The sequence below is a fragment of the Vicia villosa genome, linkage group LG4, assembly GCF_029867415.1.
Source record: "Vicia villosa cultivar HV-30 ecotype Madison, WI linkage group LG4, Vvil1.0, whole genome shotgun sequence".
In the NCBI taxonomy this organism is placed as follows: domain Eukaryota; kingdom Viridiplantae; phylum Streptophyta; class Magnoliopsida; order Fabales; family Fabaceae; genus Vicia; species Vicia villosa.
The window spans coordinates 169,702,899-169,717,377 of record NC_081183.1 but is presented as its reverse complement, the minus strand read 5'-3'; the positions used below and the strand labels follow the sequence as shown (position 1 = coordinate 169,717,377).

The window sequence follows — 14,479 nt, the reverse complement described above, 5'->3', positions numbered from 1 at the left end:
TAAGTAATTCATTTTAAATTTATATTTATATATAAATATATTTTATATTGCATCAAATAAATTTTTTATTTCACGGTCACTATCAGCGCAATAGATATTTTATTTTAATCAACAATTATAATAATTTTAAAAATAAAATTCTTATTTTTTAAATATTAAATATTCATTTCACATGTCTTTTTTATTTTCTCTTTAAATTTTATATAATCGAATTTATATAATTATTGTTCATTTTAAATTAATAATTAATTTATATATATATATATATATATATATATATATATATATATATATATGGCATATCATATGAGAATGTCTTTTTTATATGAGAATGTGAGAATGAATCTGAACCATTGGATTTTAAAATAAATGGTGGAGATTGTGTGTGAATATTTTTTTCTCTCTCCTCCATCATTAAAAGAAAAGATTGAAGAGAGATAAAAAAAGATTCACACATAATCTCCACCATTTAATTTTAAATCTAATGGTTTAGATTCATTCTCACATTCTCATATAAAAAATGCATTCTCATATGATATGCCTATATATATATATATATATATATATATATATATATATATATATATATATATATATATATATATATATATATATATATATATATATATATATATATATATATATATATATATATATATATATATATTCAAAGATCTTAGAAAGAGAAACCTATCCAGTCTATTAAAATCAAATTTAATGGTCGTGATTCATTGTTCTCATTTCTCATAATAACCGTGTTCTCACTTGAGTCGTCCCCATATATATATATATATATATATATATATATATATATATATATATATATATATATATATATATATATATATATATATATATATATATATAATATATATATATATATATATATATATATATATATATATATATATATAAAATATATATCATCTTTATATAATTATTGTCAAAATTTTCATTTTTTCTCTTTCTCTATGTCATGGATTTTTGTTCTTCTTTTTATATAATTGTTTAGTATAATTTAATTTATATTATCATTATTCATTTTACAATTTTTTAAATTAAATAATTCATTTCATATATAAATATATATTTAAATAAAATTATTATGGTATTAAATAAATTTCCTGCCACGGACTGGTATTTTGTTAGGAAATTGAATCTGCTGCAGTCAGGTTATTACCGAAATCACGCTATCAATAATTTAACCGTTTCGATCTTGATCCCATGGCCCATAAAAAATATATTTAATTAACTCAAAATTATCTATTTTAAATCTGAACCATCCGATCAAGATCAGACGGCCATATACAATTGAATGCATGAATGCGTGGGAATTTAACTGTAGGGAATCAGGGTCCATTTTGTTAGTGTTGTTTGAAAAACTTTAGAAGGATGAAAAATAGAAATGAAAAAAAGAAATTTTACATAACTGATATTCGGGTTTATCGTAGTGTTGGAGCCCCCATCAACCAAGCAAGCACTCCCAGACTTGTATCTGTAGTAGCGTTCTCTGCTGCGACAAAGGATAACAATGGAAGCACTCTGTTTTCCATTATCCTCCTCACACTCACACTTTTCCTTACACTCCAAACACCATCCTTCTTCTTTCTCTCTCTCAACCTCCACGCCCATTTCTTTCTCCCTAAAACCGCCTCCCGATTCCAACAACTCCGCCTCTCCCGCACCCGCCCCCTTCCGCCGTCCCTCTAAACCCCTCATAATCAAAACCACAACCACTCCTCCCCCTAACCCTAAACCCGCACCAGTTTCAAATCCTCTCAGAAACCCCTTCCATTCCTCCAATCCCCTCACTAACAAGCTGTGGCTCACTAGCAAACTATCTCCTCCACCACCACCACCACCTCCTCCTCCTCCGCTGCCGTGTGAAGCGGAATCAGAGGTTGCAATCTCAGACGAGGAAATTGAAGATGGAGAAGGCGAAGGTGAGAGCTCCGACGACCGGACTCAGTTCCGGCAGCCAGGGAAAATCTTTGTAGGAAACTTGCCAGCGTGGGCGAAGAAACAAGAGGTTTCGGAATTCTTCCGGCAATTCGGACCGATAAAAACTGTGATTTTGATCAGAGGTCACAATAACACCGCTACGAACGCTGGATTTGGGTTTATTATTTATGACGGAGAAACGGCGGAGAGTTCGGCCATGAAGGCGGTGGAATTCGACGGTGTTGAGTTCCATGGAAGAGTCTTGACAGTGAAACTTGATGATGGGAAGAGGTGGAGGGAGAAAACGGTTGAGAGGGAAAAGTGGTTGCGTGGGAGTGATGAGAAGGAGTACCGGTCCACATGGCATGAGGAGAGGGATGGTTCCAGGAGAGAGTTTCAGAAGGTTATAGAAACCGAGCCGGAGAATTGGCAGGAGGTTGTTCGTGCTTTTCAAAGAGTTAAGAAGGTTTGTCATCTTAACTTTAGTGTGCACTTTGTTTATGTTTCTTCGGTTGTTGATTCTGGGTTGAATATGAAGCATATACACATACACCGGACATGACGCTGACATGTAGACAAAAGTGTCCGAGTGTCTGCCTTCAACTTGAAGTGAAATATGTTGCATAATAAGGATAGTTTTGCAGTGGAATTTGTTGCGTAGTGTTGATAGTTTCGCAGTGGAATCTGTTGCATAAATATGATAGCTTTGTAGTGGAATCTGTTGCATAAATATGATAGCTTTGTAGTGGAATCTGTTGCATAAATATGATAGCTTTGTAGTGGAATCTGTTGCATAACTTTTTCAGTAGATAAGTTATTTGCAGTGCAAGGGTCAGTTTAGTGTACCGCTAGAAATTGAAGGATGAAATGTGCACAAGCGAGTTTTCCATGGGGTGAAATTTACATAAAATTCATGTTTGATTTTTCACGGGGATGGATTTTATTTTAATAATCATGTCTTAAATTTTTGCTCTATACTACTTTCATAAGGATCAACAGTGATGCATAGCTAGAAGTCATATAAAAACGAGGGGTCAATGCTAGTATTTTAAAATTTGTTAACCCCCAAATTTGTCCATTACATAAGAAATTTGATAGTTGGCACATTAATCTTTGAGAAAGAGAAAACCCTACCCTGGTTCTTGTGAATCACAAATCATCCATGTTACTTCTGTATGGGAAATTTGGTGTCTAAAGGACTGAAGGTCTAACATTTGTAGTTCGTAAGTACCAAGGTGGAGTTTTTCCGTTCTGCTGGCAAGTTTCCCATTGACAATTTAAGAGTTTGTTATTTATAAAAGTTGAAGATAAAGTTGAAACAAGATTGATTAATGTCTATGGTTAAATATCCATTAACTATGCAATTTAAAGACAAACTGTTCGTAGAAGTCTCGAATTTGTAAGCCTGAACTGTACGTCATCTGCTGTGTTATGCCGAGACCACTTAATGAAGTTGGGCTTTTTAATTTTTGGATTTTTCATGTCAAGGGACGGGGACACAATGGGTGTAAAGAGGTTGGGATCTAGCACATGGATGGTACTAACTACACCAGATAGATAATAGGTTCCTTGGTTTTCTGTAGTTATACCAGTCTGTATGATTCAGTTTTTACTTGCACGCCTAGTTATGTATGCAATGATATTATTCCAAGTCCCCCAGGCCCCAGCTAATGCAAAACATTAATAGTCGGGTTAAAAGAGTAAGCATTGTTGCAAAATCTATTTTCATAGTTCATTGAAAATTCATGTTTACATCTTAAAATTACCAAATAGTGCATCAGGAACACAAACCATGTAAAATTAAAAATGATAATGTATTTTGGATATTTCTCGTGTGAAATATAAGAATCAAAGGTCTCTGTTTTTGGTCGGAGACTCTGAGCTAATTGTTCATTTATACCCTTCATTTTACTTTTTTCTTTTCTATTTGTTAAAAATGTTTATCATCATCATCTACCCTTAAATTGAATAGGATGATATATATATATATATATATATATATATATATATATATATATATATATATATATATATATATATATATATATATATATATATTATTATTATTGAATTTGTCAATAATAATGTGTGGTGGTGTGTTTATAATTTTGTTATTTTTTGGGAAATTATGATTACATTTGTATTTATGCACACATAGAGATGGTTGCATGAAAAGTTTAATGTGCACCTGTGACTTTCACTTTTAGTTTTTGTAATGTGGATAATAAGCAATTGCTCTTGGTTTCATTTTGTTCATAATTTTCTCAGCCCGCTAGAAAAGAATATGGCTTGATGATTAAATATTATGCACGACGAGGGGACAAGCATCATGCACGTCAGACATTTGAGAGCATGCGAGCGAGAGGAATTGAGCCATCTTCACATGTGTACAGCAGGTAAAAATTAAAATGACATCTTGCTAGAGCTGTGGCCTGTAGGATAATTTACTATAATCAGTTGAACTTTTGTTTGAGGTTTTAAGCTGACACCATATTTTGATTGGCGCGCGTTGTCTTTCGAGATATGAACATTCATTAAAATGACATCTTTTATGTTTTGGAAATTGTTTTGGCTTAAAGTTAGACCTGTACTCTTTGACGCGGCGCCATCCGCTTGTGCTACCTTGCTATATTGTTTTTAGGGTTAGCTGCCCTTCACTGCTATCCAAGATTGATAACTGTAGTTTACCTCATGGATTTTGATATCGACTGGATCAGATCATGTAGAGAACATTTAAAGCATTGTTTCACTATAAGCACTGATGTAAGGGCTGCCCTTCTCTAGTTTTATATTTCTCTAGCTTACTACAGAATTTCCACCTGTGGCCATACTGACTGATACTATTAGTTCCAATCCATGCCAGATTCCCTTGCCCGTGTGGGATCTTATCTAGGGTAATGCAAGGTTCGCAAAATTTGTTATGGGATTTTTGTTTGGTGGATATTTTAAAGGGGTTGAAATATCTTTAAATATTTTGGATTTTGTGTGCTCTATTATGTTCTTTGGTTTAAGGAGAATATTGTATCCCCTTCCCTTTGCTATCTCTTTTTTTCTTTTCTTTTCAAATTAGACTCCTTTTATACAAAAAAACATTATGGCTATCCTTTCTTCTGACTTTAATTATTAATACATGTTAAATGTTTGCAGTCTTATTCATGCTTATGCAGTTGGTAGAGACATGGAAGAAGCATTACACTGTGTTAAAAAAATGAAAGAAGAGGGCATTGAAATGAGTATAGTGACATACAGTATAATTGTGGGGGGATTTGCTAAAGTAGGCAGTGCTGAGTAAGTAAACTACACAAACTTCTCCCTTGACTTTCTTTTCATCTAAAGTATTGTTTCCTGAAATTAGTTCAAATGCTTTTATAAAAAACTAACACTTTGAGGGCATATGCTTTTACGTCAATCTATATGAATTGTATTTGTCTTTATTACCCTTCCCTGTAATGCAAGAGTCCTTTGGGCTTGAAACACAAATAATGCAAATTCCCTCTTCACACGACTCAATCAAATTCAAAATTATGTCTATAACTATGTTGTCAAATAGATCAATCAAATCTATAAGTCAATGTTTTATGTTTTTTTTTCTTGTTCTTTATGATAAAAATAAGGGAAATGCTAACCAGTGCCCTCAGGGCAATGGTTAAGACTTTTAAAATAGTAAATTTATCTCGGTAATCTGCGTATTTAATGTCTTGGAAATTGAAATATTAAACTTTCTATAAAATATTTTTCTTTTTAGAAATGCTTAACCACAGCCCTGAGGACACTGGTTAGCAAGACCCTAAAAATAATACAAGGGCGATTTGTGCTGAATTTTTTGTGTAAATATTGTGGAAAATAGAGATGAAAAGGATCAAACTCATCCTGCTTGGTAATAGAGCTTTGATAACTTGTATAACAAAAGATTTCTGGGTTATTTAAGTATGGGAAAGATTTTATATTTATTATGTAACAGACAAGCTGAACTTAAACAATAAACTAAACTGTCAACTGAAAATAAATAGACACGGGAATGGAATTCTAGCAACAGATTGCCTCTAAACTTTATAGGTAGAATAACTTTTTCCCAGGTTTATAAGAAGCTGTAGAGTTTTTTACTTTTACCAGGAAAATTAATCTCTTCATTACGATACCTATTTTAGATGCCTTGAATAACAACCTCCTTATTAGGGTTTTTTTCTCTCTCTTTTGTCATAAAAACATGGTAAACTATATAATTGTATCAATTATTGTGGATATGACTGGTTCTCATCCCTACACCCCACCACACCCCGAAAATGTGAAGTGTACTGCAATGGTTGGTTTCTGTATCTTTGTCATATTAAGTGATTGGATTGACTCTGAACTTGCTTATTTTTTCTCCTCGTATTATACTTAAGTAACCCCACTCATGTTTTCTATAATTTTTCCTGGTGCTGGTGTGAAAGTTTTGGTATAGTTTGATTTTGGAAAATAATTTTGATTTTCTGTTGATTACTGAGTGAAGAATGAAGCTTCAGTTTCTATCTTGGAGATAACACTATTTGATGTTCCTTTGGAAGTGCTGCAGATAACTGGTTTAAGGAGGCCAAAGAGAGGCTTCCATCTTTAAATGCTGTCATTTATGGTAGCATAATTTATGCACACTGGTGAGCATTCACTCTTCTTTTATTGGATCAATTTATATGTATTATCCAAAACACTTGATTGTCATACATTGTTGGTAATTATTTATAGAAAACTATCTTTCAAATTTATGTGTCAATTTCTTCTGTTATTTCACTTTATTTTTATCTTTAATATTAAACTAAACTGTTCTTAGCAGTGAAAGTTTAAAAACATTAAAAACTAATCCAAGTAGTAGTATTTACTAAGACAAGAACATTTACCATTCAAGTGGTTGGTTAATTAAATCAATATTTAGTTAACCATTAATCTGCGATTCAGTAGTGTGGTCAATGTTTGTGCCTTGGTAATTATTCTTCCTAAGGTTTTGGTGTATGATAAAATGACTGTAACTTCTATTCAATTTCCTTCCTCTTTCCTTTTTTTTTTCATTGTTTTGTATATCATGATGTATTTTACAGTCAAGCTTGCAAAATGGATCGAGCTGAAGCATTGGTGAGGGAAATGGAAGAACAAGGGATAGATGCTCCTATTGACATATATCATACCATGATGGATGGTTATACAATAGTTGGCAATGAAGAGAAATGCTTAATTGTGTTTGAAAGACTTAAGGTATAGATTGTTAGTAGGTTTTTCCTGTAATCACTGGCTTTGTAGTTTTTGTATGTTATTGCTGTGTGCTGTTACGAATTATTTCTATTAAAAGAAAACATTCCAGTTCACAAGAAGATCCACTTGTATGTAATCTTCTCTTTGAAAAAGTAGATCTTCTTTGCTTACTTTTGCCTGTACTCTATATTCTTTCTTGAATTTTGAATCTTGATTAAATTTTTTGGCAATTTATCTTAGTACTAGAAGGTAAGGCTGCCAACGTTAGATTTTTAATGGGTCCAACCCTTCCATGGATACCTTTATGGAGGTAGCTTTAAAGACTATAGCATGGAGTTGCCTTGTTTTCTTTCCTCTCCCATGGTCTCTATACTGTATTATGACTTTGGCCATTGGAATCTTCATATCCTACCCACTTTTTTCATGCACTTTATAGTCTACTGCAGGGTTTCCCAGTTACTGCACAGCCACTTTCCTTCTCTGGCATCTGGTCCTAATAGAAGTGTGCTCTGATACACCTCTTGTAATCTTATGCACATTCTCATGTGGAACATTTCAGCCTTTCTCCCATGTGGTTTTCTCCTTGTGGTAACGTATGTGGCTATTGACATTTGCTTGTTCCTGTTTGGCTTCTCCTGTATGTTTTGCCCAGTTTATATGCAAGATAATCTGTTATTTCCCCTGTTTGGCTTCAATTTGTTTTCCTTGTCACAAATTACATTATTCCTACATGGGTTATCATGTTTTTATTCTTTTTTTGAGCTTCCTTCCACCCTTTTTGTTCTGTTTGAGTCAGATTAGTCTGTTTTGGCAACGTCTTGTATGGATTTCTGTGTTCTTGGCCCCATTTGTTTTGGTCTGTTGTATTCTTGTGTTGTGTTCTCTTCCCCGCTGCTGGTTGTTGATTGGAGCCAGTTCAAGCCATTTTTTAGCTGATTAGTGACATTAATTTTTTCTCATTTCCAACTTTTTTTTAAAGGAAATTTATCAGTCACAATGCAAATTTTTGTTTGAGAAAATATATAATAAACAATATCCAGCTATTTAATCATTTTGTATATCTAGTGTATAAGATGTTTGTTTACATTTTGGTTTTTAGGAAAGGAGTCTGATTTTGTTTGTTATATATAGCTTTTATATGCTTCTTAATTTAGCATTTGATATATTGCTTTACGAAACACCTTGATCTATTAAACTTGATATCTAAAACCTTTTGTCTGCCACTCCATTTGAATAACTGCGTAATATAATTTATTTTCCAATGAAGGAATGTGGTTTTTCTCCCTCGATTGTCAGCTATGGTTGTCTTATTAATCTTTACACCAAGGTAAGACATTTCATTACCTTTCATTTGGTTATTTTTATTATTGGGTTTATCTATCTCGTTGAGCAGTTACTGCCTGTTTTTCATGTAAATTTTGGGTTCTCGCAAATATTTGATTGGAAATTCATATCATATATGTTGATTATTATACCAATAAAAATTAACATTGTTTAAACCAAAATGCTATTAAGATTAATGCATAAATTTTAAATGTCCAAAACTATGGCTTATTTGATTACATTTGCAATCTCTTAAAACATTTGACATGAAAGATCAATATAATGGACAAAATAAATAGGATTCAACCATGTGCATAGGAGCTAGATAGGCCCTCAAAGCTACCGCTGTTCATTTCTTTTCCTTATTTTATGAAACATATAGTATTATATTTATCTTGTCTGCATGCATATAACTTTTTACTCTCTTGATGTCAAAATGAGTGTCATTTGAAGCTTTTACACACATATTATGAAATAGAATAATGTTGTTAAAAGACAATACACTTTTGCTTAAGTAACCTTATTAAGTATTGGTGTGTTTCTCGACATTATAAATGCAAAGTGAAAAATAATGTTTTGGAATTAGTGTACATATTAATAATTGGAGGGCACAATTGTAAAAAATAATTAACTCTACATTGTTAAGTGAAAGTGACATTTATTTTGAAACAAATTTTGTAGCCTAAAGTGACACTCATTTTGAAAGGGGAGGGAGGGAGTAATTCATAGTTATATATATATATATATATATATATATATATATATATATATATATATATATATATATAAGTATACTTAGTGAAAAAAAGTAAGAGAATATAAAATATGGGAGACACACAAAATATGCTAAAAGTATGCTAACGGATATTATTTACTCCTCGTCTCTCACCATAAACACTCTTGCTCAACATGCTCCCTATAGACACACACAAAATATTACAATAAAGGCTATCTCACTACGCGCTATAATGTTATCGCAGTTTCAGGGTTGGCCACTCAGCGTCTCTATCCGAGATTAAAGAAATATATTCCGCCCCACAAAAACTTAGCTTGGCATATATGATTTCTGTACTCTATCTTTGCTTAACAGGATTTTGAGATATTTACTTAGTTACATCTGTTTATCTTTCTTCTCAGGTAGGAAAAATTTCTAAAGCGTTGGAGATTAGCAGAATGATGAAAACTCTTGGTATAAAACATAACATGAAGACCTACTCTATGTTGTTCAATGGGTTCGTTAAGTTGAAAGATTGGGCCAATGCATTCTCCATATTTGAGGACATTGCTAAAGTTGGTTTGAAGCCAGATGTAATACTTTACAATAATATTGTAAAAGCTTTTTGTGGGATGGGTAAAATGGATCGTGCCATTTGTATTGTGAAGCAAATGCAAAGGGAGAGGCATAGACCCACTACACGCACATTTTTGCCCATTATACATGGTTTTGCTAGAACTGGAGAGACGAGGAAAGCCTTGGAGATTTTTGATTCGATGAGAAGGAGTGGCTGCATTCCTACTGTACACACATACAATGCTCTTATTCTTGGCCTTGTTGAGAAGGGTCAGGTAACTCGTGGTTGACAAACCATTGTCAATTAAGATACAAATGACTTGACATGATTTTTGCTACCTTTTTTTTTAATGTTTTTTTCAATTTTGAAAAGGAAAAATAAATTGATTAAGAGCCAACTGCAGTATGTGTTCTTGAAAAATTGCAAAAAAAAATTTTAATTAAGGATGACCTTTAATAATGAAAAATGCTGAACATATCTTTTTTCTGAAGGTTAAATTTGTTGGAGTGACAATAGACCCAATTTATTGATGAAAGGACCTGATGATAAAAAGAAAAGAAAATGCCCCTGGGTTTTAGTATCTGATAGTTACTTGGGTATGAGGAAGTTTGTTGGTAAGCCACCTTAATTACAGCCCATCCCTAGCTGCCTTAATTGCAACAATTTTGGGTTGCCTTCGTTGCATGCATCCAGCAGCACCTTCTGTGTGCTGGGTGTGAATGGGTGTTTAGTCCAACATCACCTAGAGGTATGTGCTAAGTAGTGCTTACAAGCGATAAAGTTTAGGCTGTCCTCACACTTCACTCTAAACCCGATTTTGTCAGGTTGAGTCAAACTCTGCCCAAATTTTAAGAATTTTATTGTTTTAATTGTGCATCTTTAGCTTTATGTGTTTTATTTTGCACTGCTGTAAATAAATGATTGTAAAGCAAACTCACTTTGCTTGATAAATTCAGAGCACAGTGATTGAATAAATCACAAACTTCACTCTTTGCCTTTGGGTTTATCTCTTCACGATCTTCACTTAATCATGCTTGTCCCCCTCCAGTGGCAACCAACCCTATTCTACATTGTGTATCCTTTCCGGCTGTGGCCATCTCTTTATACTAGCCTTTGATTTGATAGTCTAGTTTATTTGATTACATTGGTCATAACAAGAGCCTCTCATGTTACATGAGATGTTAGATACATTTGTGAGGGTTTCTTACTTTTGTCAGTGAGAACTGTGAACATTAATGATAGAACCAACTGGTATATTATACTAAAAATGGGGAAGAATTCTTTGATTACAACAATGGCAGCACTTCAAGGGGCTGCCTAGAGCTGTTCAAAAAAATCATAAACCGAACTGAGCCGCCCGAACCGAACTGAAATTAAAATAACCGAACAGTTATGTTTGGTTAGTGAACCGAACCATATTGCACAAACAGTTTTAGAACCGAACCATATGACAAGTAAACCGAACCGAAACTGAAAATGAAAAATACTAAAAACAAGTTTTAACTTTTTTTAAAAGAATTAGAAAAATAGTTTAACGATTCGGTTTGGAATAATATTGTCTTCTAATGGTTTGGTATGGTTCGGAATTTTGAATCGGTATACCAAACCAATAATTTTGGTTCGGTTCGGTACTGATTGAAATGGTTCGGTTCAGTTCGAGTGAATTTTTACTAAAGTTTGGTTCGGTTCGGTTTTGTCATTAAACTGTATCATGAAAAGCGCTAGGTCTGCCTACCTCCCAGTGCCATAACATAAGACCCTATTCCTCTCAAATTAATAGATGCTCCTTTCTCTAATCCTCCTATTTGTTTATAGGCAGCATGCCTTATTTATTTGGCCTAACTACCGCTCAACAAAACTACTACCTACATCCATTAACTGATTAATTACTAATCAACTACTTAACTAACAAGTAACAACTTCTTAACTAACAATAGGAGTCCTAACAATTAATTTGAAGGTACAATACTCTACCACTGTTTGACTGTGTTTCAGTGGGTGCTAGCAAGTTAGATTTGAGTAGTTGTTCTGCCAGATGAACATTTTTTTCTACAGTCACTAATTCGTCAAAAGTCTAGTACATTTTCCCATGTTAAATTTCTAGTCTTCTTATTTTATTATGACTATTTTTTCTCCATTTTCATAAGTCCTCGATAATTACGTATTACTTACTCAAATAGTGTTACATTTCTTGTAGATGGAAAAAGCTGTACGAATATTGGATGAAATGAATTTAGCTGGTATTAGCCCAAATGAGCACACGTACACAACTCTTATGCAAGGTTATGCTTCGCTGGGCGATACTGAAAAGGCTTTTCGGTATTTTACGACATTGAAGAATGATGGCCTGGAGATTGATGTATATACTTATGAGGCATTGTTGAAGGCATGCTGCAAGTCAGGCAGAATGCAGAGTGCCCTAGCTGTCACAAAACAAATGAGTGCAAAGAAGATTCCAAGAAACACCTTTGTCTACAACATTCTAATTGATGGGTATGATATGAATAATTTTATCTAACATTTGGATTTGGTTGCGTATTCTTCAAAAATGGCACTTTGTATTCAGTTTTACTTTTTTATCCATGTTTACGTACATGCATATTTTTAGTATTTTTTGCTTAGTGGCTTCTGAACCTAGTAATAACCTAGTTATAATTTTTAGTTGGGCTCGGAGAGGTGATGTTTGGGAAGCTGCGGACCTGATGCTACAGATGAGAAAGGAAGGCGTTCAACCGGATATTCATACCTACACTTCTTTTATAAATGCTTGTTGTAAAGCTGGGGATATGCGGGTAAGTTTGTTGATGGATATAATTTATTATTAAGGGTATAAGTGAATCATTTCATGCTTCTTCATCAGTCATTTGAGATATTATTAAGCTGAAAACATTTCTTGTTATGTATCTCCTTTCAATTCGTTCTGCATGTTCTCACAGAAGGTAATTTTGCTTAATGCTTATACAAACATTTTTGATAATACACATTCTGCTTTCTCAGTGTTGATCCTCCTTAGACCATGATGTTGATTTTCACTAGCAGGTTTTAAAATATTTGTCTAATTGTTCCAATTTTATTAATATCATTTATCAATCACTTTTTTGTGGTTGCCAGAATGCCACACAGATTATTGAAGAAATGGAAGCACGTGGTATAAAACCAAACCTCAAAACCTACACTACTCTTATACATGGTTGGGCACGTGCTGCTTTTCCAGAGAAAGCCTTGAAGTGTTTTGAAGAGATGAAAGTGGCTGGATTGAAACCAGACAGAGCAGTTTATCACTGTCTTATGACATCTTTGCTATCCAGAGCTACCGTTTCTCAATCGTATGTTTATAGTGGACTCTTGTCTATATGTAAAGAGATGATAGAATCTGAAATTACTGTTGACATGGGAACTGCAGTCCAATGGTCGAGATATTTGCGCAAAATTGAAAGAACTGGAGGAGAACTGACTGAAGCCCTACAAAAGACATTTCCTCCTGATTGGATCTCGCATAACATTCTTGCTGTCAACTATGAAATAGAAACTGATGATCCTGTAATTGATGATCACAGTGATGGTGATATTGTATTTTATTCCAGTGAAAGTGATAATGATGAGTGCACAGATGACGAAGATCATGGTAATGATTTTTAATTGTTATTGTAAATGGAAGTGACATAAAGCCGTGATTTTTGGGTATATTGAACTCTTACAAAAAGTGGGCATAAATGGTGATATCCTTTGGTCTTCACTACTAGTTTAAGAATCCATGAGTTCTCAAATGTTCTGAACGGCCATCAAATTCCTTATGTTGTAAAGTCCTTTGTAAATATTTTATTTGTAATTTTGAAAGTTTGTTGAAGAACTAGTAGCATTCGGAAATATGAATGAGCTATTTTGGAAAGAGGAGGAAAATGTAATCATGAGATTGTTTATTATCTTAATATATGAATGAGCTATTTTGGAAAGAGGAGGAAAATGTAATCATGAGATTGTTTATTATCTTAAGTATTATGGTATTCAGTATATTGTCATTATAGGGTAATGAATAGTTTAAGTATTCAGTTTATTGTCATTATAGGGCAATGAATAGTTTAAGTATTTTGATTAAGATCAAAAAAACTCATTCCAAAGTAAACAAATGAGATTTTGTCTTGCCACCCCCCAAATTATCCCTGACACCACCCAAAATAGTTGAAAAGACCAAAAGGTCCAACAAAAATCATTTATCACATTTTCCGAAATCTGCATGGGTAATCGGAAATTTCAAATCTTTGGGCGATACCGTAAATTTGAGCAGTGTACCAAAAATTTTGCGAAAACAAGTTTCTGGTATTTTTACAAAATTTCTGTTTTTTTTAACGGAAATTGTGAAATTTTCGGTGTTTTGTACTTGAGATTTTAAAATTTACGGTATTTTGTACCGGAAATTTCAAAATTTTCGATATCTTTATAAAATTTTAAAATAATTTTGAAATTTCTGATATTTTCTCTAGTACCGGAAATTTTGAAATTTTCGGTATTTCAATTTTTTTATTTTTAAAATGCTATATTTATTATATTTTTAATTTTTTTCAGTGAGGACTAGAGGCAGAGATGGTACTGTTGCGGGTCGGGCCTCGATAGAGCCGATGCTCGTACTCAGACTAATACTGACGAGGTTGGTACGTCATTCTTACGTGCTGGACGCGTTCCTCCGACCGGTTCTAACCAAA

The 14,479-nt window shown here is 33.2% G+C and overlaps 1 protein-coding gene across 1 annotated transcript; it reads left to right on the top strand.

The window, feature by feature from the left end:
- The first annotated feature begins 1,418 nt into the window (after positions 1-1,418).
- LOC131595869 (pentatricopeptide repeat-containing protein At5g04810, chloroplastic-like) lies at positions 1,419-13,732 on the top strand. Its single transcript, XM_058868373.1, has 10 exons — positions 1,419-2,407; positions 4,210-4,337; positions 5,089-5,229; positions 6,489-6,575; positions 7,014-7,167; positions 8,432-8,491; positions 9,625-10,053; positions 11,977-12,272; positions 12,442-12,571; positions 12,891-13,732. Exons 1-10 carry the CDS (start codon positions 1,532-1,534, stop codon positions 13,416-13,418), a joined length of 2,829 nt encoding a protein of 942 aa, XP_058724356.1. The 5' UTR covers positions 1,419-1,531; the 3' UTR covers positions 13,419-13,732.
- The last annotated feature ends 747 nt before the right edge of the window (positions 13,733-14,479 follow it).

What these genes read in the sequence shown, in the direction of transcription:
- LOC131595869 (XM_058868373.1), top strand. Translation starts at nt 1,532, where the DNA reads ATGGAAGCACTCTGTTTTCCATTATCCTCCTCACACTCACACTTTTCC. An exon ending in AGCATAATTTATGCACACTG is followed by an intron (nt 6,576 to 7,013) that starts GTGAGCATTCAC and finishes TGTATTTTACAG; the next exon opens with TCAAGCTTGCAAAATGGATC. An exon ending in TTGTGTTTGAAAGACTTAAG is followed by an intron (nt 7,168 to 8,431) that starts GTATAGATTGTT and finishes TTTCCAATGAAG; the next exon opens with GAATGTGGTTTTTCTCCCTC.